At 40.0% G+C, this 27148-nt stretch overlaps 1 protein-coding gene across 2 annotated transcripts in view; it reads left to right on the forward strand.

Annotated features, from left to right (window-relative positions):
* Positions 1-27148, forward strand: part of LOC122796386 (zona pellucida binding protein) — a 944481-nt gene that overhangs the window by 848526 nt on the left and 68807 nt on the right. For both annotated transcript variants that reach the window (XM_044064828.1, XM_044064827.1), the window contains exon 7: positions 8399-8576. In XM_044064828.1, the coding sequence (XP_043920763.1) occupies positions 8399-8576 (178 nt within the window). The remainder of the gene's footprint in view (positions 1-8398; positions 8577-27148) is intronic.

Consider the following 27148-nt stretch of genomic DNA (forward strand, 5'->3'; position numbering starts at 1 on the left):
TTTGTTAAACATGACAATGATATTTAATTTAAAATACACTTACATAATGTATGATAGGCACAATACTTTTGTTATAATCATCTTGATTCATCATATAAAGTATGTGTTTCATCCACCTGAAATATAATTACAAATAGCAATAATGCCTTTTACATAGCAATACATGCCCGGACTACTTAAAGTCACAAATATATAGATCTCTCTGTAGTAATCTCCATTCATTCTGAAATTAGTATTTCTCTAATTACTGTGTTTAAAATGAAGTTCTCCTGTCATAACTTTCAACCTCATACAACAAGAAATCTGGACAAAGCCTAAACTAATGCAATGACAAAGGCCCAAACATAGGGACAGATTTAAAATATTGCTCTTATAAGTTTAGAAAGTTTTTAAAATAAAAGGCTTTGTGTTAGTGTGCATTTTCAGAAGGATATGAAGTCTGAAACTCAAATGTCTGAAATTTATTGACATATGTCCTCAGTTTTTTGCGAGAAAACCACAAATTGTATGAGAAACAGACTACAATATGACACAACATCTGTACATTCTATGAAAATCCGAAGAGTTGAGAGGTGTGTCTCCTGTGGCAATGAGAATTAATAAGATATGTTTCAATTTTTGCACATTTTATCCCAGTGGGCTTGATTCCCAGATGGTAAAATGCAGTTTTAACAGTGTGTAAGTCCCAACATCAAAATATGTCACAATTCATCCTATTCATCCTTCCAAACACTAAGGATTACAGGCCAAGCCATTAAGCATCTCATCGTTGAATAGTGGAACATGTGTCACACATGATATATCTCACTGTCATGTTTCACACCTATTTTGCTATTTGATGTAAGTAGGGCCAATGTATCTGCTAAGGAATCCATATGCTTGCAATTGTACAAATGCAGTTAGCAAGACTATGCATCCTTGTGCACAACTTATAACACATGAGATCTGAATTGGGTGCCAATTCACCATATATTGCTAGCATGACTTCTGCAGACATGGCTGGTGATGGAGAGAATGGTGCTATATTTAGAGCTCAAAAGTAGAATATTGAGAAGTTTAGGATTTTTGTGGCACTCCACGTGAAGTGTTACAGCTGTAGACTGCTGCAGGGGGGATTATACTGGTTATTAGCATAAGGCTGCAGATAGAAATAGCTTGGCCAAGGCTGTCCCCAGTGCAACTGGCATTCCATGTCATTGTTACTATAGTGACATGAGCAGAACCTCCTAAACCAATGGAAGGATGAATTGAAGACTGCAAGCATCAGTCAACAGTCAGTGATATAGCATTCATTAGACAGCCAAGACAGTTATTGATTATGCTTTCATATATGTGTTTTCTACTGTATAGCTGCAGAGGAAATAGCAAATAAATTATCTTGAGCAGGAATACTTCATCCCTGATATCAAGCATGCATGTCTTCTCCAGTAGTTCTTGCTCCTTGCATTAGGCAATAAGAGCACCAGTTTACCTGTGTATGGGGTCAATACCCAAAAGCAGCAATTAGGTTTCATTACAGGATAGTATTTCTGAAATATTAACAACAATATTAACAACAGTAATGAATGTTATGACAGTTTAAGTATGGAAAGTGCAATTATTACATAAGAGTGCATATATCTCATATAGCACAGGGAAATAAAGGATGACATTTCTTAAATTCTAGCAGTGAGATTTGTTTATTTTATGACACATTAATACCTTCCCATCATATCTGGATGTGGCAAAGGTATACAACAGTCATTTCTTATATTTGTTTCTGTACTAAATATATATATATTATATTAAAAAATCTGACACACCATTGATCTAATTCTCTCTATTGTTTTGTCCCCCCATCCCTCTTTTTTTAATAATTTCATAAAATTCTGCTGTTTGCATACCTGGCTGCTGAAAACAAAATGACCAACAGCACAGAGAGGCAGACTGACCACTGTGGTTCAGACTGCCGTACCTTCACAGATGGCAGTACAGACACCCAGCACTTCAAGTTCACAACCTGCCAGCATTGCCTGCATGACCCCTTCCTACCTGCTCCATCTGCATCAGATAAGTCTGCCCCTGCTTCTAGTGCAGTGGTACCTTCTGGGAACAGTATGAGTGGAGGTAGTGATTTTGTAACACAAAAGGGGGTGACAGGGCTGGTGGAGGATATAGTGGTGAGAAGTCTTGTTACCTGAATTGGCAGGGTTGAAAAGGTTCTTGGTTGCATTGCTAAGTCAATGCCACATCCTGAGCTGACCAAGGCAATTGACAGAAGAGATAGTGATGACAGTTCTGAGAATGAGGACTAGACACACACTGTTCTCAAGCTGTACATGGTGCACCTCACATGTCCCCTACCTGTCCCCAATCACAGTGTCCCCCAACCTTTGTGTCCATCACCATCCATGTCTGTCTTGTATGTCCTGTATGTCTTCAGCTATTTCTTAACATACCCTGTCAACCAGACCTTGACATTCCAAAGCATGTTCCCCAATATTCCTCTCTTTTTAGAAAAATACAGAAAATGGGCACCTGTCCCACAGAAAAAAAATATGCCACATGCAAATTTCTCCACTTCACTTCTGTGTCTTCTTGACATACTTGATTAGGTCCTGTTGGCTATACAACATTAATCTGTTGTTGTCACTCATACCTGGTATGGTGAATCTTCAAGGTCATGAAATTATTTGTGCAATTTTACATTATGTTCTGAAGAAGTATATAGCTATGGTGCCTTCCCACCATCCTCATGCAAATTCCTGTACTGTTTCCTCTGTGTTGTACCTGCTGCTTGACCCCCATTTTCACCATTGTCATATCAACCTCTTTTTAACACATTTTATCTGGCCAAAAATTAGAATCACGTGTGACACACATGGCCACAAATGGCACATGGAAGAGTCTTCAATTTTTGTCCTCAGCATTTGCACCAAGGTTAGCATACAGCACCAGTGCAGAGTGATGGTGAACACTGTTTTTAACTTCCTATGTTAAAAGCTGAAGATGTTAATTTCAGCTGCAGTAGTCTGGTTACTTTTGCACAAATGTGCTTAAATCTGCTATGCTATGGGAATACAGAGTAAAAGCAGACAAAAGGCAGTACTGTGAAAGAGTTACAGTAACAGCTCTTAGGCTGCTGGATGTAATAAAGTATCATTTCCCTTGTGGCATGTTGAGATAATGTCCTGCTTGTAGACTTATGTTTTCGCATAGTGTCATGGGTTCGATTAAAGGTGTAGGTCTAATTATTATTTCATGACATGTCATATTCCTATCATACAGTTAACTGCAAACATCTGTATCTGTCTCCATTTACAACATTTCACTAACATACCATTTGAATAGCACAGCAAGACAGCATTTGCAAAAACAATGCAACCCCTAGCAGGGGGATTTATTAAGCCACCCTTATTCTGCTTATGTGTTAATGTTGTTTGCACTGCTCACCGCTTCTTGCTCCCTATCACATGCACTTTATTGTGTAGAGCATAACTGCTTAATAATGAGGAAATAAATAAGAGTAACGCACCATACAGATGGTCCTATCATGTCCCACAAAAATATTACTGTTCTTCTCTCCATCTGTCTGTCTCTCTCTGTTCACCCCTTCTGCTTCAGTTAGTTGTCACTGTCCTTCAGTTATTTAAATAATGTGAATTATTAATTTCTTTGTGGTGTGATGAGATAGTGCTCACATATATGCATTGAGTTCTGACTACTTTCAAGGGTTCTAATCCAGGCATTAGCTAAGTGTTACTGACTGTTTTTAGCAGACTATTTTATTTGTAGCTATTGCCTACATATTGTAATGAGCCAACATTATCCTTCTTCTGTCATAAGTTACATGGTCCTGCCTCCCTCTCCCCATCCATGTATCTTCTCCCTTCTGTGCCATTAGTCTTCCACCACTGCATTTGCACAATGTCTGGTGCTGAACACCAGCTGCAACTGAGGCTAAATGGAAGTACACAGCTTATGGCAAAATCTTGTGAGTTCTTGCCTTTGTCCACATTACGGTGGTGCCGTTTCTGCTGCTGCTCCTAGGTATGTATAGTCTGGTTAATCTACTTTTCAAGAAGTGGAAGACTGAATGTACAGCATACAGTTGTCAAGAGGGTAATGAAGAGTAATATATACATTCTCGTTTTCTGCATTCTGCTGTCACATGGAAACTTTGTGAACTATGACTTCCTATGTATTGTGTTTAGATAATACTAAAGTATGTAGGTTTTTCTTGGAATGCTCCCAAGGTTTGAATCCAGATGTATGCAAAACAGTTTTTGAATGTTTTGTATGGCTCCTGTGGCTGTAAATGTTTTCTACACATTACCTTAACACGCCGTTATCCTGCTGATCTAGTAATGTGCCTGCTCCCTGTTGTGAAGCCTGTCTTGTACAGATCTTGTTTCAATAATTATGCTGATAAAACAAACAGTAACATGACAGAAATATATGCAGAAATGATACATGCACTAATGTGTTACTATGTCAGTATTGTGTATTCCTGTCACCAACTGTCCACCTCTTCCCACCACTTCTGTGCCATCCAGTAAACTTCTTTGATTCTAAAATGTTTCCATAAGCCATATTTCCACCAGCAATGACATTTGGTCCTTCATGTGTTTCATATTGTAACAGTAGCATTCATATAAGGATTAATTAAATAAATGCTGCTGTCATGGCAAATGTGTAAATCATTACACATGAAACATAACCATAACACATATCAACTCTGTATTGCAGCAGGTTCACACATGGTTGTATGCATATATTGCTTCTTTGTGTAAAAGTCATCAGTGAGCACCACAGAGTACTGCTAATTCCCATTCTAAGTTCAACACATCAATATATGGTTGCAACTATATATCAACAGGCATATGTTGAAAAGAGATCTATTATCACTTGTTACATGATCTTCTGTAACAATATAATAACAGCTAGGAATGAAAAATTGTCCTGTGATATAATTTGTATAGATTTAATTTTAGCATTTGATAGGGTCATACACAAAACACTGAACAATAAATTAGAACAACTAGGTATTGATGTACTCTTGATAAGATGGATGGCTTGCAGATAGGACATTGATAGTATCATACAGCAATTGGACAGGTGAAATTTCAGGTTGAAGACAGGGTATCCCACAGGGCTCTGTCCTAGGCCATATTTCTTTAGATTGTATATTTCAGATCTATCCTTTTCATGTGAGGGGTTCTACAGTCTTTATGCATATGATTTAAAAGTGGGTAAACTGATTACATGTGTTACTGATAGGGCATGCCTGCGAAAGAACTTGGCTAAATTGACCGTTTGAACACAGGCGAACAATATTCTTATAAATACATCAAAAACTAAGCATATGAGATTTGGGAGACGCGAATTGAAAGGTGAACATTTAATACAGCACACAATGATTAAAAATGTAGATTCATTTAAGGACCTGGGTATATGGGTAGATCCAGCTTTCAGTTTTTCTAGTCTTATCAACCAATTGGTTAATTATAGTTATAAAATTATACATTGTTTAAAAAGATTTATAAGTCTTGGAAATCAGAAATGATGAAGTTGTTGTTTGTTAGTTACATTAGACACAAACTTGAGTATGGAATAACAATATGGAAACCTTATCAGAAAACAAGTATGAGTAAACTGGAAAGAGTACAGCGGAAATATACCAAAGAGATCCGTTGATGTGAAAATTTAAGTTATTATGAAAGACTAAAATATTTGAACTTGTACAGGGTCTCATATAGACATTTAATAGGAGATCTTATTTAGATATACAGGGCATGCAGAAACAGCTACCTCTGGGAATGTTTCCGGTTATCAAGTAGAGAATCATCAGATAACCTATGTAGAAGATTCTGTGGAAATGAGAAGTGTATTAATTGGTTCTCTGAGAGAGTAGCTGATGCATGGAGTAGAATACCAAATTATATTAAAGCAAGTACCTGTTCAGATATTTTTAAGAACAGCCTTGCCACTTTATGGGAACAACTGTTTTGGTATATTGGCAGGCTAGAAGGGCATTATTGCCTGTGCATGAAATATTTGTATGCATGTATGTATTCATGTATATTAATAAATCACTATTAATTGCATACAATTTTGTCTCATTCTCATATCTCATATCACTACAATTCCTAGTGCTACTATTGTTACATCTAAAATTCTTATTTCTTCATTTTTTAAGAATTCCTATTCCAGAACATCTCATTTCCTTCTGACCAAACAATTTCACCCCCACATACTGTCTATATTGTTTTACTTTTTTTCTTTTTCAGTATATCTGGTATCTAGCAAATCAAAAACAACAATTTTTATTTTTTTACAAAATTCTGCCACCACCAAACCTCTTATTTCATTTCTAATAATATTCACATTTAATGCTAAAATTCCTATATCATTTTGTTTCCTTTTTCATATTTTACTTCCATATCTTATTTTTCTTTTCTGTCTCCCAGCAAATGATTTTTCACTCTTTCATTCTTGTTCTTCTCATATCCCAGTTTTTCTCCTTTTTTCCTCTTCACTTTCTAAAACTGCAGATCTGTTCTCTTCCCGTATGTTAAATAACCTCACTTTGAACTATTTCTTCTCTGTACCTCCTCTTTTTTTTAACCTTTCTTCAGTGTCCCCTTCTCCTATACCATTTTCTCTTTCAACATCTTCTGTAATAATATTTTCTAGAGTTTGTCTTTCTATTGATCTTTCCTCTACATCTATGGTTTCTTCTTCTAATCTGGGACAGTCAAACCAAAAGTGTCCATATTCTATATATTTTCTGCAAAAAGGCTTACAGTTTTCTACTTTATGTCCCCTCTCCTTGCATTGACCACACGTTTGTTACAGTCTTGTACTAAATGATTTTCATCCCCATAGAAAGAACATGCGTTGGGTTGACACCACTATCTAACAAATCCTGTCTTACCATTAACAGTTATTGTATTTGAAATATGCTGAATTTTCCCATCCTTAGCATCCATTGTTACCCCTACTTCTTAATCCCCAGTCCATACATTTCTTATGTCACATATATTTTTTTATTTCATGTACTTCACTACATATTGAAAGAAAAAAAAAACAGTTTTAACTCATGCTCATCCATATCTGACATCCTAAATTACACATTTCTTTTCTTTTTTTAGTTGTAGTCCCAAACTCTGAAATAGTCTTTCCATGGTTCTATTGCATTTCTTCATTTTTTCCAGCAAGTTAAAGCTTTCAAATGTCATTTCACAAAGTTATCAGTTCCCAAATTAATTATTGCTTTTGTATCTTTAATGTTAAATTCTAGTGGCAAAATAATATTATCTATAATGTCATACCTGTTCACACTGCCATCACTTTTACTTTTTATTCTTACCACTGGTCATCTTCTCTGTGACTGTTGAGAAACTACCAGTTGTTTGTTGCCTCTCAGTTCCTTCCTCTATACTTTCTTGCCCTGCTGCATGCATAACTTCTTTCTTGTAAAAAAAAAATACTGTTGCACAGGTAAACCCTGAAAACTGGCTACCTCCCAGCTGGGGATACCTCCATTATTTCCCCTTTAGCAGCAGTTGTTTGTGTTTCCAATCTCTTACTTTCTTCTTCCTGTAACACTCTCTCCACCATGTCAGTCCATCTAACTTCTTCCTTTGGTTATGCTTGGTTCATTACATTTATCAGCATTTCTGTCTCCAGTCCTCCATTTTGTAGCTCTGTAAGTTACTTCATCTCCTTCTGCTCCTTTCCTACAACACTACTGCACTCTGCTCTATCATGGGATTGCTGAACCTCAGTAGTAGCCTTCCAGCACCACCTAGCAACTTCAGAGACTGCTTCATTTCCTCTTCCTCAAAGACTAGGTGAATTTATCTGATGTGCTGGCCTGTTTTCCCTAAGTTAGCATTATTATCACTTTGGATCTGTACTGAAATGAGGCCTCTAGCTTAGTGGGACTAGCCTGGTCAACAAAGGAGAAATAAATATAATAAATTAATAAATAAATAAATAAATGTTTGAAAGGTGCACTTCTCACCCTTAATACACTTAGGTCCATCGTGTATGTATTCACGCTGCCATCATAACCATAGAGTTCTCTATATATTACCATCTGATGGGTTTATTCAGAAGTTAGATACGTTCCTCTGTCCATAGTTATTAAAATATGGTATATTTGGGCTCTGAAAATATTATTCTTAGTGAAATAAACTGGTATCTGTTGTTTGAAACAGTGGCATGTATCTAGAATTCCTTTATAATATTAGGATGCAATACCGTTGTATTTTACTTGAGACTACAACTCATTGTTTGCTCTGTGAACTTGCCTGTAGAAAACGGTTAATTTGTGTATTGTGTTATTAGTAATATTGTGGTAGTACATTTATTATGCAGTCATATTTTAACCATAGTTTCTTATTTTTCAAAGGCAAAAAATATGATAAATGAATTCTTTTTTACACAAGAAGAGGCCATAGAACAGTCAACTGAAGAACTACCAATGTTCTACTACATTGGAGGCACATTAACAGTAGAAAGCGTTTATCACTGTTTTCCTGGATTTGGAGTAGATCAGGAGAAACACCCACGCTGCCCAGATTGTTGTGGTATGTATGAATACAAATTTATTTCTGACTGTTGAAAGTGATCATTAGATTCTGTGCTGGTCATCACTCTGTTCTTTACTACTAAAATCAGGATTATATGTTCACACAAATAAAGTGCTTCCATTTTTCTTTAGGAGTTGCATATTGTTCAGCTTTGAAATCATTTTTCCATCTATCTGTATTTCTTCCTTCCCTTCTTACCTTTAAGTAGAAGAAAACCAGGTACTAGTTGAGGTCACTCTCCCTTGTTGGTCTCTGGGGTGGCCAATGGTGATGAACTCTTATATGTCTCATGTAAAGTGCAAGGCAGTGATTCCTACACTCACTCACAAAACTCCTCCTAGAGCATCTAAAAGGAATGTCTGAGTTACTATGATGCCATTTTGGAGTAGAGAGTCTAATGCTTGTCAAGAAAATGCAACCTTTTGATTCCCTATTCCTAGGTTTCAAAGATAAAGAGTTTGCAATCTAGTTTATGGCTCTCCTTCTCCATTTACTAGAACATATTATTTATTCCTGTCTTGAATTTTAATTAGTTCAAGATCATAAATAGAATTTGATCTGATATTGTCCTTTTCATTCTTCCTCAACACATGGGTTTGGATCCGATTCTCAGCTCTGACTTGGCTGCATACTCCAGACTTTGGATACACCTCTTGAGCTCCTCCCTCTATCCACAATGCCTTACTGTATCCCCAATAACTCAGATTTCATTTGCTGCCATTGTGCTCAGATGCAAGTTCCTCTCTTGAGTGAAAATTTGTGTTTTTTCGTGAGTTACTTTATTTTTCTATAAAAAATTACTTCTAAAATTATTACACCTTGATCTTTCTATCCTACCTCTTAGCTTTTGCAGGTGGAAGGCTTTCTACTATCTAGGATAGTATTTCTCTTGTACCATAGATGCTACTGTTTTTCCCCTATTACCATTTCATCAGTGTATTTTTTCCAGATTACCATTGTTGGTAATTCTTCCTTTTTCCCCCTTTTTCTTCCACAAAAAAAAACTCCCTTTCTTTCAATGTTTGTTACTATATTGCTTGGTACTTAATACTTTTCTGCTGTAATTTCTCCCATGTTGGATAAACTGACAGGTTTCAAGAAATATGCTTCTTGTGGGCACGAAATTCTGAATTCAGATCCCGAATGCATTTATTGCCTGGTCACTTGGATACTGACTGCAGTATCTGTTCTGCCTTTAACCCAAGGGCTTTGACTGACCGATGCAACAAGTTGATTTTGAAAGGCCTTATGCCTGCTACTTCAGCTTCATCTTCTGGGGCTCAAACCCCACCAAAGTTTCTATGGTTGCTGCATTGGAGCACAGAAAATGCTGCCCACCGAAGTTCCCTAGAACTTTGTCGGAGCCACCTGTCAAGAGTTGAAAAATCTCGAATTCGACATTGTCAGATCTGAAGACCCAATCTTCAAATCCGAAATCTTCTGATCCAAAATACTCAGATCCAATAATCATATCAGCTAATTCAATTGCATTTCCCTCAGAAGCCACACCCTTGGATCCAAAGCATGGCCTCTCTCAAAGAACTCACATGCCAGAGTGTTTAAAACTCAATTTCTCCTACTCTGTGCTCTCCAGTCTTAAAAAACCCTAAGAAAAATTCAAGGCCACAATCCACTGCATCCTCCAGGTCCTACAGATGTTTATCAGAAGCAGATGTGTGGAAAGGATGATGTGAACATTTCTCACAGCTCAGATCCAGGTGGGGGTCATACTGGCTCCGTCCCCTATTGGATCTGTGAGCCTTCCAGCAATGTCACCTACTATTCTTTCTCCTTCTCTGATCCATCCCACTGTTTCAGCGTCCCAGCATCTGAAAACCCTGAGAGGTTTGGAGTCGGATCCAACGAAAATCTCTAATTCAACTCGAATAGCAGTTCTGCTGTAATACCTCTGGATTGGAACAGGTCCCAGAGCCAAAGTGGTGGCATCAGATCCGTGGAGCTGGGATCAATTTTCTCTGGGACCATAGCTGTTTGGTGTGTTTCAACTCAAATGTTTTCAGATCCATCCCTGCCCCTCAGCCATGGACAATTCGGGTCTGGCTCCATCCTTGAGGTACAGATCCAAGGGTAGTCATGACTTGCTTGTACCATCAACTGCATTGGCTCCATTGCAGTTGATTAAGGCTTCTCTGGGTCAATCTGCCTTTGAGATCATAGAAAAGGCTTTTTCACTCTCAATAATGGCCTGCTCATTCCTCAGATCCAGCCTCCATTTCCTGATCGATTCTGAGCTTTGAGTTGATCAGGCCTACTCTACACGAATAGCCAATTGCAGCTAATTTCCAAGCAGTTTCTGTAGAGAAACTCACCCTCTCTTCCAATACCTCCCCTGAACACGCAACAGAGGAGGTCCATTGGATGATAATGTGCAAGAGGAGGCACGGAGATTCCCTTTGGAGCCTCTCATAGAGGATACTAATTTTGATGAAGGAATAGGGTCCCCCAGATCACCACCAGATGGTATCTCTTTTGGAGACATGTTAATGATTCTCTCCATAGGAATTGGTATTTTTGAAAGCTTCTGCTTCTTGCCCATCTACGTCCTGGGTTACCACCCCCGGCAGGTGAATTTATTGATTTGGTTTCCCACTGGTCATGGAAGGAGCCAGATAACATCCAATCCATCCCAAAGAGACCTGATAAAATTTTAGCTCCCTGAAAGATAGACCCCACTGAAGCAAAGGAGTCTCAGTAGATGCTATGATGGTGGCAGCAGCCACTAAGAAAGAGCTAGCAGAAAAGAGATATTCTGTCCATCTGCCAACCAGGGAATCTAGGGCACTAGAGAGATTCGGAAAGTGATTGTCTCGACAACCTTTGCCCTGAGTCTCTTAATTACCTGGCACAATTAACGAGACTTCAGAAAAATTTGACCAAGGACCTTTCAAATTCTCTCTCAGAGTCCATGTATGCAGAATATTTTAAACGAACGTCCTGTCAGCTGGTCACACTGTTGTTGTTTTAAATGCTTCAATGAGGTTAATCTCTCACACAGCTGAAGGCACCTCAAGAGTGGCCATTTCAGGCATTGCTCTAAGGAGATATGCCTGGATACAGTATGCGATTTTCTGGAGCCTTTTAAGACATTATTTATCAACCCCCCCCCCCCTTTGATGGCACATCCTTATTTGGGTCATCGGTAAAAGAAACGCTTACCCGCAGGAAACAAGAAGGAAAGACTCTGTCTGCCATTGGAATCAAGTTTTCTACTTCTTGACAAACATTCTCCAGGAATCAGAGTGGTGGTAAGATAATATGGTTCTAAAAATCTCAGGGACTTTTCCAAGGTCCGTGTGGGGACAACTCCTCCAGAGGCACAGGAGGAGGTTTAATGGAAGACACCACCCTATAGACAAAGGAGGTGCACAAGACCGGGGTTTCTGGGATTCCTTTGTAGATAAACCCTTCCAACACTCCTGAGTTGCTGCTCGACTGTCCAACAATAGTGGCAGTCAGGAGATGATTATCCTTGCAACCAGATGCCAGGGAAAACTTAACAGAAGATTCCTGGGTGCTAAAAATAATATCCAGAGGTTATTCCATTCCATTGTTCCAACTTCCTGTTCACAAATGTCAGAAACTTCACAATGTTCCACCCAGTCAGAGGAAAGTGTCAGCACAAGAAATGCAAAACCTGCTAGACAAAAGAATCATCCATGAGGTCCCACCAGACCAAATAGGATTCAGAACATATTCTCACATTTCTTTTTAGTGCCCAAAAAGATGGGGAACCACTGACTAATTTTGGATCTCAGCAATTTAAACCGGTATGTAAAGAAGTCAAAGTTCCAAATGGTCACAGTTCAGTCCATTCTGCCATTACTTCACAAGGATGATTGGATATGCTCCATAGATCTTCAGGATGCGTACTATCACATCAAAATAGACAGATAGTCCAGAAGACATTTACGCTTTCAGTTGGGAGCCAGCCATTACCGATTCAGAGCCCTGCCCTTTGGACTCACCACAGCCTCCAGGGTGTTTACCAAATACATGGCAGTGGTAGCTGCTCATCTGAGACTCAGAAGATTCTGAGTTTTTCCATAACTGGACAACTGGCTCCTCACCTCCTCCTACAAGCATCTTCTCCTCCAGTCCAGGGACTTGTTGGCTACTGGGGATAACAATAAATTATGCCAAATCAAAATTGACACCAGTCCATAGCCTGGAGTTCGTTGGTACACATCTGAATACAACAACACAAATAGCATAACTACCATTTCATTGTATATCCACACTCAGGTATCAGATCCATCTGCTTATTTCCTCCCACCCCACCCCCCCACCAGGTCAGTTCTTCAAGCAACAGGATCTATGGCAGCAGCCATTGTATTTCTTCCTTTAGCATGACTTTTTATGAGTGCTCTTCAATGGACTCTAGCTGTTCAATGGTCTATTCTTCAACAGCCCTTATCCTTTCCATCCAAACTTACACCTGTTTGCAAACATCACATCAGCTGGTGGATCCAGTCAGACAACATTCACCTCTGATACCTCTGGATCGGAACAGGTCCCAGAGCCAAAGTGGTGGCATCAGATCCGTGGAGCTGGGATCATTTTTCTTTGGGACCACAGCTGTTTGGTGTGTTTCAACTCAGATGTTTTCAGATCCATCCCTCCCCCTCAGAGCCTCAGCCATGGACAATTCGGGTCTGGCTCCATCCTTGAGGCACAGATCCAAGGGTAGTCATGACTTGCTTGTACCATCAACTGCATCGGCTCCATTGCAGTTGATTAAGGCTTCTCTGGGTCCATCTGCCTTTGAAATCATAGAAAAGGCTTTTTCTCTCTCAATAATGGCCTGCTCATTTCTCAGATCCAGCCTCCATTTCCTGATTGATTCTGAGCTTTGAGTTGATCAGGCCTACTCCACAGGAATTGCAAATTGCAGCTAATTTCCAAGCAGTTTCTGTAGAGAAACTCACTCTCTCTTCCAATACCTCCCCTGAACATGCAACAGAGGAGGTCCATTCTACGATAATCTGCAAGAGGAGGCACGGAGATTCCCTTTGGTGCCTCTCATAAAGGATACCAATTTTGATGAAGGAATAGGGTCCCCACATCTCCACAAGATAGTATCTCTTTTGGAGACATGTTAGAGATTCTCTCCATAGGAATTGGTATTTTTGAAAGCTTCTGCTTCTTGCCCATCTACGTCTTGGGTTACCACCCCCGGCAGATGAACTTATTGATTTGGTTTCCCACTAGACATGGAAGGAGCCAGATAACATCCAGTCCATCCCAAAGAGACCTGATAAAATTTTAGCTCCCTGAAAGATAGATCCCACTGGAGCAAAGGAGTCTCAGTAGATGCTATGGTTGTGGCAGCAGCCACTTAGAAAGAGCTAGCAGAAAAGAGATCTTCTGTCCATCTGCCAACCAGGGAATCTAGGGCACTAGAGAGATTCGGAAAGTGATTGTCTCGACAACCTTCACCCTGAGTCTCTTAATTACCTGGCACAATTAATGAGACTTCAGACAAATTTGACCAAGAACCTTTCATATTCTCTCTCAGAGTCCATGTATGCAGAATATTTTAAACAAACCTCCTCTCAGCTGGTCACTCTGTTGTCTGTTTCAAATGCTTCAAGGAGGTTAATCTCTCACACAGCTGAAGGCACCTCAAGAGTAGCCATTTCAGGCATTGCTCTAAGGAGACATGCCTGGATGCAGCTATGCGATTTTCTGGAGCCTTTTAAGACATTATTTATCAACCCCCCCCCACCCCCTCCACCCCTTTGATGGCACATCCTTATTTGGGTCATCGGTAAAAGAAATGCTTACCCACAGGAAACAGGAAGGAAAGACTCTGTCTGCCATTGGAATCAAGTTTTCTACTTCTTGACAAACCTTCTCCAGGAATCAGAGTGGTGGTAAGATAATATGGTTCCAAAAATCTCAGGGACTTTTCCAAGGTCCATGTGGGGACAACTCATCCAGAGGCACAGGAGGAAGTTTAATAGAAGGCACCACCCTATAGGCAAAGGAGGTGCACAAGACCAGGGTTTCTGGGATTCCTTTGTAGATAAACCCTTCCAACACTCATGAGTTGCTGCTCGACTGTCCAACAATGGTGGCAGTCAGGAGATGATTATCCTTGCAACCAGATGCCAGGGCAAACTTAACAGAAGATTCCTAGGTGCTAAAAATAATATCCAGAGGTTATTCCATTCCATTGTTCCAACTTCCTGTTCACAAATGTCAGAAACTTAACAATGTTCCACCCAGTCAGAGGAAAGTGTCAGCACAAGAAATTCAAAACCTGCTAGACAAAAGAATCATCCATGAGGTCCCACCAGACCAAATAGGATTCAGAACATATTCTCACATTTCTTTTTAGTGCCCAAAAAGATGGGGAACCACTGACTAAGTTTGGATCTCAGCAATTTGAACCGGTATGTAAAGAAGTCAAAGTTCCAAATGGTCACAGTTCAGTCCATTCTGCCATTACTTCACAAGGATGATTGGATATGCTCCATAGATCTTCAGGATGTGTACTATCACATCAAAATAGACAGATAGTCCAGAAGACATTTACGCTTTCAGTTGGGAGCCAGCCATTGCCAATTCAGAGCCCTGCCGTTTGGACTCACCACAGCCTCCAGGGTGTTTATCAAATACATGGCAGTGGTAACTGCTCATCTGAGACTCAGAAGATTCTGAGTTCTTCCATAACTGGACAACTGGCTCCTCACCACCTCCTCCAAGCATCTTCTCCTCCAGTCCAGGGACTTGTTGGCTACTGGGGATAACAATAAATTATGCCAAATCAAAATTTACACCAGTCCATAGCCTGGAGTTCGTTGGTACACATCTAAATACAACAACACAGATAGCATAACTACCATTTCATTGTATATCCACGCTCGGGCATCAGATCCATCTGCTTATTTCCTCCCACCCCCCCACCCCTGCCAGGACAGTTCTTCAAGCACCAGGATCTATGGCAGCAGCCATTGTATTTCTTCCTTTAGCATGACTTTTTATGAGTGTTCTTCAATGGACTCTAGCTGTTCAATGGTCTATTCTTCAACAGCCCTTATCCTTTCCATCCAAACTTACACCTGTTTGCAAACATCACATCAGCTGGTGGATCCAGTCAGACAACATTCACCTAGGATGACTTTTATTCTACTGACCCCAATGGCCACAGTGACTACTGATGACTACCAACTGGGGTGTGGGGGGCATTTCCTGGGAAGGGCAGTCCAAGACATGTGGTCCCCACAAGAGCCCAACCAGTATATCAAAGTATTAGAAATGGGAGCAGTTCTATTTGCATAGCAGACATTTCAAAATGCTCTTCCTCTAGGGACTATTGCAATTCAGACTGAAAACATGTCTGTAGTGCAGTATATCAGCAAACAAGAAGGAATTCAATCTTACGCCCTCTGCAGAGAAGCCATGAGAGTGTGTGAATGGGTGATCTCCTCAGACCATTTTCTAGTTGCAATGCACATACCAAGAAAAAAACAATGTGTTAGCTGACAAATTAAGCAGGTCCATTCTGATACTTCACAAATGGTCTCTCAGTCAATCGGTGGTGGAAATGATTTTCCATCATTGGGGCCAACCTTGCTACGACCACTTTGTGTCCTCCAACAACAAGTGTAGCAGGTTCTTTGTTCTTATTCACCCTCAGGAGGAGTCACTGAGAGATGCTCTAGTCCATGTTTGGCCCTCTGGTCTTCTTTATGCTTATCCCTCTCTTCCCTTGATTCCCAAATTTCTGCAGAAAGCAAGTTGGCTGAAGAGCTCAGTCATCCTCATGCCCACTTCTGGCCTCGACAGGTGTGGTTCCCCATCCTATTGTCTCATCTTCATTATCCTCCATGGATACTGGAACCATCTCTGGATCTCCTCTCCCATTCATCAGGAATGAAACATCCCAACGTTCAGGCCGTCTAGCTAACTGCATGGTTTCTCCACTTCCAGTATTGATTAGACAGCCCAGGCTATCTTCCCCAGTATGTACCATTACTTTATCCTTGCAAAAAGACTCTACTAAGAGAGTTTATAAGACCAAGTGGAAAAGATTCTCCCTTTGGGATTTGAAAAATTATGTTAATCCCTTTTCTGGTCCAGTTTCTGCAGTACTTGATTTTTTGGGAATTCTTTTTAAAAGAAGCAGCTAGTTTTTCTATGATTAAGCTACAATTAGCAGCCATTTCTAGATTTCATATAGGAGACAAAATTATTCACTGGCTTCTTCCAAATTGTGCAAAGTATTTTTAAAAGGCATTTTTTTCTCAAACCACCAATAAAGGATCCTTCACCTCCTGGGATCTGACTGTTGTGCTATAAGGTCGAACGAAGAAACCTTTTGAACCTTCAGCAAAAACTGATCTAAATTTCCAGTCATGGAAAACAGTCTTCTTAGTAGATATTACTCCCACAAACAGAATCTCTGAACTCCAGGCTCTTTCTTCAGACACCTTACATTATTTTCCACAAAGACAGCGTTATCTTATGGACATACCCTTCCTTTTTACCGAAAGTAGCTTCTGAAACAAACATTAACCAATCCATTTATTTAACAGTCTTCTTTCCAAAATTGTCAGATTATGGAGAATATAGGTTTCATCTCCTTGATGTACACAGTTACATTTTTATCTTGACAGGAAAAAACACATCAGAAAATCAGATAAGCCATTTGTTTCCTTTTCAACAAAAAAGACTGTTTCCTAGTTTCTAAAGTCACTTTAGCCAAATGGATCACTGATTATATTTCTTGGATCTGTTCTCAACAAGCATTCCCATACCAAAACCTCTCAAGGCTCATTCAACCAGATCCATGGCTTCTGCTTTTTGGTCAAGAAAATCTACTGATATTTGCACAGCAGCCACATGGTCCAATGCTCATACCTTTCTTACTCATTACCAATTGGATCTTATATCTAGAAATTAGAGCCTGCTTTAGCTCAGTGGTACTCCAGAATATCCTTTTTTAATTTCTCCAAATCTTTTAGGTTTCTAACACCATGACAGGAATGGACCCCATTCCTAAGTCAAAGTACGATTAATGTTCATGAAATTAGTATTGTTTCACTCTTCGATGTCAGACAAAAGTGCTCTTCGCAGCAACCACAATGTGCAAAGTAATGGCTCTTTCTGCAATTCATACAGAGTTACATGCATTGACAACATATCTAAATATGATTGTAGATTCTTTTTTATAAGACCCATTGCTCCTACTACTATTGGAACTATTTGGGTATCTTTCTTCCACATTGCTCTCGTTTCTGCTTGCAAATCCTGATATTTTATGACTTTGTGTCACTCTGTATGCAGGACACTGTAGACACTCTGTGTGGTGATTTCAATGATCAATGCTATTTTTGTCTTCTTTTCTTGGACCACTATATCCAGTTTTCTAGCATCTGTCTTTTGAACTGTTGGTAATGGATGATCCCATGTGATGTAGACGTCATCATTTTCTGTGATGCCTCTAATTTCTCTCTTAATCGTTTTGTATATCTTGTGTCTGGAAATTCTGTGCTTTTTGTATAATAGTAACAATACATAATTTCTTTCTTATCCTCACTAGTCCACTCTGTCATCTTTATGGCTCTTCTTTGGCCTATCAGTTTTTGTGATTTTTGTGGACTGCTACATCCTTCTACAACAGGGGGGGTGGTATCCTCCCCCTGGGCCTGGTCTGGCCCCATTGTAGGAATATTTCCGTATTTTGAGGATTCTACAGTAATTTTTTTCCAGCCCTGGCACCAGTGTGCCTACCAGGATTGGGCACTTTTTTATCCTGGGTCTTGTGCGCCCAGCTATCTCTTTTAATTTTTGAACTACTTCTGTCCATAATATATGCTTTATAAATCCAGTCTATATATCAGTGTCGCCTTGGTGAGATTTTGTAGAAAACAGGGTTCACTTCATGAAGATACTTACCAAGACTTGAGGATGAATTCAATTTCAGCAACACTACTCTCCTTTGCTTGCTGAGTTTCATCTCTCCATTTGGACCCCTCCATGAGGGCCACCCAGCGTCAATGTAGCTGGGGACTCTGTCCCATGTGTTGAGGAAGAATGAAAAGGACAACATCAGATTTAAAAAAGTTATGTACTCACCATAACTAGGCATTTGTGTTGTCTATTTTCATTCTTCCTCAACCCCTCCTCATCCACCCCCTTCCTTATATCTACTGCAGAAACCTGTTGGACTGTTTTTGGAAATTACAGTTCCGGGTTTGAGCCATTTCTTTTTCTGATATCAATTCCTGTCTCTGTCTAGTTATAGGACCCTTATGGCAACAAACTCGATCTCCACTGCAGTAGTGGGGATGGACAAAGGCATTATGGGTAGAGGAAGGAGCTTGACAGTTTGCTCCAAAGTCTGGAGTATGTGGCTAAATCGGATCCAAGAATCAGATCAAATCCATGTGTTGAGGAAGAATGAAAATGGACAACACATATGCCTAGTTATGGTGAGTACATAAAGTTTAATTTTCTTTTTTGCCATTAATCTATATATATATATGTGTGTGTGTGTGTGTGTGTGTGTGTGTGTGTGTGTGTGTGTGTGTGTGTGTGTGTGTGACTGAACCAATTGGTCATTATTTCTTACAGCTTCTCTGGTGTTATTTTCTTCTTCAGTGGACTGACCACCACTATCACTGGCAATGTGGAGTGCAGTAGTATCATCAGTGCCCAAGTTATCCCTGTTGGTTCCATCAACATCTAAGCTTCTACAGTATATTATGCTGAAATTGGTATCACTGAACTACCCATCACTGGGAATATTGTGCCACAGTTTCATCTTCTTTTCTAATGCCACTTTTTTTGGCTGCTGGTTTAGTTAGCAGTCCCTGCTCTTTTTCACCTTTCTGTGCCTCATCACCAATTTTTTTTTTTTGCTTTTCTTTTCTCTTTTCTTTTTTATTGCTTGCTGTAGTGTTCGAACAGCTTTAGTTAGTCTTAAGACAGAGATGCTCAGCAACTCACTCACTTCTTATTCAGTTGCAGCCACTCTGTAATAGTGGTCCTTACTTGGATCATCCCTTCTATCTGGCACAGAAACATCCAAAGACTGCATTATTTAAGGCTGTTTCCAGTTTTTCAGGTACATGAAGTCAGTCCTTCATTTCTATGCCCTGGTCTTGGATCCTGGAAAGATGCTGCATCTAATTTGGCTTTGTATCAAAACTTCATTTTTTTCTTTTCTCCCTGAGATCCTTCCATTGCCAGTATTTCTAGTAGTTGCCCGTTATAAGTACATATATGAAATATACAATAAATATTAGACTTCTGACCTTTTCCATCCATACTTACAAGTTGCACCTGACTGTACACAAATAACTACCATTCATTAAGTTTACTAGGCAGTAGCATAGCTAGGGCAGGGCAATAGGAGGAATTGTCCTAGATTCCCAGATGCAGAGTGTTGAGGGGGCTTGGCCAACCATTCTGGATCTTTTTTTTATGCAATACCAGCTTTTAAAAGTGGGTATTTTATTTACGGTCAGTCCTGAGTGCTGTAATGCTCCTTGTATATTCTAAACTGTAGTAACTGCTTGCTACATTGTAGCAAGCTTTTGCTACAGTTTAAAAGTTAAAAAAGATTTTTTTTTAAATGAAACCTGAGCACGGTACTGCTGTGTGCAGGCATGGTATAAAATGTAGCAAGCAGTTTGCTGTAGTTTAAAAGAAGAACATTTTTTTTGACTAAACCATGAGCACAGTAGTGCTGCATGGAGGCAGGGTATAAACTGTAGGTGCTGTTTGTTGCATTTGCAGCAGGCAGTTTGCTACAGTTTAAAAGGAGAAATTTTCTTTTTTCAATAAAATGTGAAGGAGGGTCAGGGGTAGGGCACATAAATGGGACCTGAATGACTGGGGCAGGAGGGAGAAGCATGAACCTGGCCACCTTGTAGATGTGTGGAGGTGGTGTAGGGGTGGAGTAGATCTGACTGTAATAAGCTGGCTTATTACAGTAAAGTGTTTTGTTTTATAGTTTTCATTTGAAGTGGGAGGGGGTTGATTGTATTTTTAATAAGCCAATCACTAATTACAGCTAAGTGCTTTTTATTTTTTTGCTCTTCACTTGAAGACCTGAGGGCATAGAGTGCGAGTACTAAAAAATAAGTCTTGCTGTGTTTGTTCACAGACATAAAACACAAAGACACTGGAACATAGAAGTGATATAAAACCTTTTATTAGAGCAATATATGTTTTGAAATTACAATTTCTGGCTGGCAGGAGTCCTTTGTTGGGAGTTAAGTTACTGATATTAATCTGATATGCTTAAACATCCAGTTGTGCCTAGAAAGAGAAGCACATCAGCTATTTCCAGCTTTCAAATAAGACACTTGAAAAATGCCAGTGTGGAAAAACATGGTCACCCAAATTTGCAAATGGAGAAGGATCACATGGGAAAGCTCATTAACAACTTATACTTTTAATTCTCTGTGCTTAAACAGCAGGCACAAATCACTGCAGTGATATTATCACAATGCATTAATAGGAAGCAGACATTTTTCAGTTTAAACTGAAGTGACCACAGAGAAACTCTAGTTGTGCTTCACCCCCCAGTTACACATTAATTTGTCAGAAGGTATCAGTGACAAAGCAGTTAGAATTGGAGGGGGGGAGATACAGCTGTTTCAAAGTGGCAACCAGACAGTATAATTCTGATTTACAAACAGATGCTCAAGCTAGAATTTTGGACATACTTTTAGATAAATGAATGCCTTTCTTCAGAGGATAATCTTGTAGCATAATGTATAACTACTCCTCACATATATCAACCATCTTTCAGACACTTTTTTATTAACATTCAATTATCCACTATTGTTGTTTAATCATTTAGTCAAATCTGACTCTTTGTGTTCCTCAAAAATTTTAGCACACCAGGTGTATATTCATTCTAATTACTTCAATAAAACACTCTCAGGTGGATTCAATAAACCTTACATGATAATATTTACCATGTGCATGTTGCAGTGCGATGCACACATAGCTGAGAAGACTTTTAGATTCAGTAAACTTCACGTAGCGGCACCCAGTAGCGCACACTCAGGCAGAAATACAGAAATTTTCATGGCATGCAAATTACAGCATAAGTAGCTGAATGTTATGCTATTAAACCAACACAACATGGTGGAGTGATTCAACAACCTGTAAAACAACTGTGTAGACTCCGTGTTTGTGTTAGTCATGTATTCCAAAACCTTCTGAATTCAGTCACGGGAATGAGTCTACATGGAAACAAGAGTAAGTAAAAGCTCTTACATTTGTATAGAACTGCCCTTAACATGCAACACTACACACATTTTGACCTAATTACACAGGGTGGATGCTAGAAAATCAGTGTAACAATCATAATAATGTCATTTGAAGTGCCATGACATAAATGCAGCTTCTCTCCCCCACCCCAAAATGAAGAATATGAAGAATATACTTGTAAGTAATGCAGGCTGCTAAAATGTGTAATCCTCCATGAAACAGGGTATAATACTGTAATGTAACCATATGCAAGATGTAGTTTATGTATGTTTCTGTTACAGCATTGGGCTCCTGTGCAGTTTCCCTGCCTACACAGTTACTAACCATGTAGACTCTAGGTTGTCAGCATGGTGAAGATGTAAATGAGGTCAAAACTCATTAGAATTGTTGAATCACAAAAAAGAGTAACCATGCAGGGATGTTCACTTTGTGTATGCACTTCCACAATGTTCATGTTGAATGCATGGCAACAGTGAATGCTGACATCAGGAGGGTGTGTCAGGTATACTTGCAGAGGTGAACATGTAGGGCTATGAAGGGTGAAAGTGCATGTAAGCAGTGCATAATTCCTAAGTTCTGTGTCATTGTCATTATTTGTTTGTTAAAGTGTGTGGTCCCTGTCTGGTTTACTGTTTTTTTTTTTTTTTTTTACTTTTAACAGCGCGGTGGTGGTGCTGCGGTAGCATTGTCGTCTCACAGTAAGACGCTGTCCGGTTCGATTCTCAGCTCGAGCGTCTTCTGTGTGGAGACATGCATGAATGGGCGTACCTTTGTTGAAGGTTGTGCGTCAGGGCTGGTAACTCGTAACGTAAAAATCAACTACCAATCATTAGCGGACCGGAGTTCCGCTCTGGCGACCCCTAACCGGGAAAAGCCAAAAGACACAACAACAACCATTGTTTTGTTTGCATGGTGCAGCACGTAGCACAACCACAAGAAACAGAGGAATGAATGTCAAGTTTCTCTGTGTTGTTATGTAACTATTCTTATGGCAGCACATATATGTGCTAGGGATGGAATATAGATGGTCATGGGTACGACTCCAGGGTGTGCAACCTTTCCTTCACTTTTTATGGTTCATATGGAGAAAATATCAAATATATGCAAGTTATAGCATAAACAGGTGAACTGCATGTTACTCAAGCAATCCAACTATTAAATCCAGCTATTAAACAATGTATAAAGTATCCATGGAGCCTTCATCCTCGTTTTTCATTTATCTTCAATACCATTGGAGTAGAAACAATGACATTTTTACTGACACAGTGCTAAGGGCTGCTGCAGCTATTCTACATCTGCATGTGCTAGAGGCTGAAGCCAGTGCTGCTGTTGTTGCTAACAATAGGCCTATGCTGGGAAGGAGAAGAGTGCTCAGACCCAGGATAAATTTCCTGGTGTACATGAGCTGGAAATTGTAGAGTGTTACAGGGTAGACAGGGACACATTACAAGAAGTCCATGAGCTCTGCTGCCCTCATCTCAAAACCAGACCCAACTGACGGGAACCCATCCCAGTGGAAACTAAGGTATGTGTAGCCCTTAGAATATTAGCTACTAGCACCTTTCAAAGACCAGCTGGGGACATAATGGGTATGTCACAAGCATTAACCTCCAGGATCCTCCATCAATTTCTGGATGCTATGCTCATACATGCCAGTGAGCACTTAATTTTTCCCCATACTTCTGAAGAGAGGGCCAGAAATATGGAACTGTTTTACTGTGTAGCGCACTACCCTGAGGCACTGGGCACCATAGATTGCACTCATGCACATATTAAGGCACCACCTGGTGAGCAGGGTAGAATGTATATTAACCCCAAGGGATACCACTCCATCAACTGCCAAGTTGTGTGTAATGCCCCGGGAAATATCTTGAATGTGTGTGGTGGCAACCTTGGCAGTCATCATGACTCCAATATCTGATACACATCACAGCTGTACCAGATGTTTGCTGGGGGGAAATCCCACAGGGCCATTTACTGGAGGATGCTGGCTATGCCCCTGGAACTATGGCTGATGACATCCATCAGAAGTGCACACACGCCGATGGACGAACAATATAATAAGGCACATGCTCAAGCTAAAAACATCATAGAGTGTGTGCTTGGGCTTCTGAAGTCATGGTTCCTGTGCCTAGATATATCCAGTGGAGCTCTGCAGTATAATCCATGCACATGTACACAAATATTCACAGTATGTGCTATGCTTCACAATCTAATCCTGAGGAAACATCTGCAGTAGGATCAGCAAGGAGAAGGGACACACATCCCCCAACCAATGTCTAGGTCACCACAGCCATAGTCAGAAGAGGACTCAGAGGAAGAACCCTCAGCTGCTGTCCCTGTAGGCAGACATAGGTGTGCTTAGTATGCCCTTGTTTTGGTTAAGAGACAATGCATAGCACATTCAGTGACCATGTAGGGACTTAATACCTTTCTCCTACTCACATACATATAGTCAAATTGATGCCAGGCAATTCACACAACCTTTACCTCCCCATGTATTGGCTGTGTACTGCTTGCATCAGACAGAGTCAGCCCTAAACTAAAGGTGTGTCAATTGCTGCATTTGCAAGGTAAGTCCTGACCCTAGTGTGTATTCTTTAATAATAATATGGCATATCCTTGTATATTCTAACTTGGTACAGTAAGCAAGTAATTAATGGTGGATTTGTACAGAAAGTGCCTTAACATGTGACACAAGACACTTATTTTACTTATATTTGTCCATTAGTAATTAGTAGGCCTTAGGCATGAAAGATTCACACAGTCATACCTCTGAAGAATTATGATGTTCCCTGCATTATCTCAGTTTAGCACCATACCTTTGTATTGGTAAATCATTAAAGACAGATGTTAGAAAGTGCTGATACGCATTGCAGTTCAGGCTTCAGACTTATTTGTGTCATAACAGTAATTGAGCTTTGTTCCCCCTACCCAAAAGAGGAGTGTACCCTTGTCCCTGCCATAACAGTAACTCAGCTATGCTACCCCCAAAGGAACAGCATATGTGTATTTGTGCCATCCAGCCTGGACTACATTTGTTGGCAACTGCATGTCATAGTATTCCCAGTTAATACCATCTCACATGTTAAGACCAATGATGTAGAATGGCTTACACACTGCATGTGTTAGATAACTGATGAATGATCAAGAAACACAGAAGGGTAACACAGATCTGTATATTTGTAAGCATAATTATGACAGCTTGTGTGATCACTAACTGCTCTATGTCCAAATATAGTAAAGAGAATTAAATGTACAAATCACAGTTGATGGTTTGATAGCAGTGTACATTCTGATGCAGTTAGTTGTGTAAAGAATGGCTTTCCATTTCATTGATGCAAAGCTGTTTGTGTGGCCAAGAGGACTTAGGCATCCCTCCTGTTTTCTGAAGCTGTATTAGTGTGAGGGTTCAAATCCTAACATATTTAGAAATCTGTGATGTGTACTATCACACTTTACTGTGCTTTTACAGATTTTATGTATGTGTTCCTTAGTTTTAGTATCTTGTCCTATTTGTCTTCTTTTAATTCCAGTTTTGCATGATACACAGCATCCTGAAAAAATGTTTGGCTAAGCGTATCTTGTTTGTGTGATGTGCAAAATTGTGGAAACAGGGGAAAACCAGATTTCCTAGAAAGCAGACATCCAAAGATAGAAAATGTGTACATTCAATTAATGCTCTTAGCCATTGCAGAAAGCCAGCCTGGAGTACAGATGGGACCGGGGTATAGTAGGAAGCATTAACAATGTGTCTCTCATTTGCCCACTGCTTCCCAGTGCACAAACAGGCCTAGCTCCCGTGTGTGTACACTTTGTTAACCAGCAAGCAAATGCAAGGCTTGTTGTACTATGGAACTGTATATATGATATTTTATCATTGCTTTTTATTGTCCAGTTTCTTTGTATGATATAAAACTACATGTGGAAACACTGCAAACTAAGGGCACAATATAACTATATGTCATAATTTTACAATACATCCACCCCCCCCCCTAAAAAAAAAACACCCCTAACAAGCACTATAAACCCTGGGGTCTCATTACCTTTTTCACACATATATCAACCACAATACAAAGTGTTATACAATAATGTTGTGTGCTCACTCATGGACAGTGCCACTTGGTAGTGCTGACAGCCTTGCTCTGCAAAACTCAAACAGCCAAACATGTTCAGTAAGGGTACTTGTGTTGTTACACAGCTAGGCTTCCAAATAGTCTACTGCTATTATGCTACTAGCCTCAGATAACACTATGAAGCAATGTACCTATGCAGGCCACACAACCTCTTGTCTCCCACATGGCCTGTCAATGTCATCTACTATAAGTTGACCTGCAGTCCTGTTAAAATCAGACTTGTGCTGTGGCGTGTGTGATAAGTATTGTGTTTTGTAGTCTGCATCTTCTGATAGGTAGGGGTTCTGTTCTCACTATAGTAAACAGTGTGTGTGTGTGTGTGTGTGTGTGTGTGTGTGTGTGTGTGTGTGTGTGTGTGTGTTTGTGTCTACACAGGAGAGCAGAAGTGTGTATCCCACAGTTACCTCTCCAGTGGCATGGCTTGCCAGTTTCTTAAGACTTGCAGAAGCCTACACATCCATTTCATCCAGGCCTCCCAATCTCTTGTCTCCCACATGGCCTGTCCATTTCATGCAAGCCTCCCAACCTCTTGTCTCTCACATGGCCTGTCAATGTCATCTACTATAAGTTCACCTGCAGTGGCACATGCAATAAGTATTGTGTTCCATTTTCTGGTAGGAGTTCTATACACATTGAAGTCAACTCTGTGTGTGTGTGTGTGTGTGTGTGTGTGTGTGTGTGTGTGTGTGTGTGTGTGTGTGTGTGTGTGTGTGTGTGTGTCTACACAGAAGAGCAGAAGTGTGTATCCCACAGTCACCTCTCCAATGGCATGGCTTGGCAGTTTTTTGAGACATGCACAAGCCTACACATCCATTTAATGCAAGCCTCCCAACCTCTTGTTTCCCACATGGCCTGTCAATGTCATCTACTGTAAGTTCACTTGCAGTCCTGACAAAACCAGACTTGTGCTTTGGCGCGTGCGATAAGTACTGTGTTCTGTAGTCGGTGTACTTAGATGATAGGTAGGGGTTTATTTCGCACTGCAGTCAATGGGGTTTGTGTGTGTGTGTGTGTGTGTGTGTGTGTGTGTGTGTGTGTGTGTGTGTGTGTGTGTGTGTGTGTGTGTGTGTGTGAGAGAGAGAGAGAGAGAGCTGTTGTTAGACTTTGCAGTGAGCATTTTTAGCAGCCTGTGGGACACTGCTATCTTGTCCTGGACAGACACGTGTCTGTCATTAC

Source organism: Protopterus annectens, chromosome 3.part0 (assembly GCF_019279795.1).
Source record: "Protopterus annectens isolate FY-2018-M chromosome 3.part0, PAN1.0, whole genome shotgun sequence".
NCBI lineage: Eukaryota > Metazoa > Chordata > Ceratodontiformes > Protopteridae > Protopterus > Protopterus annectens.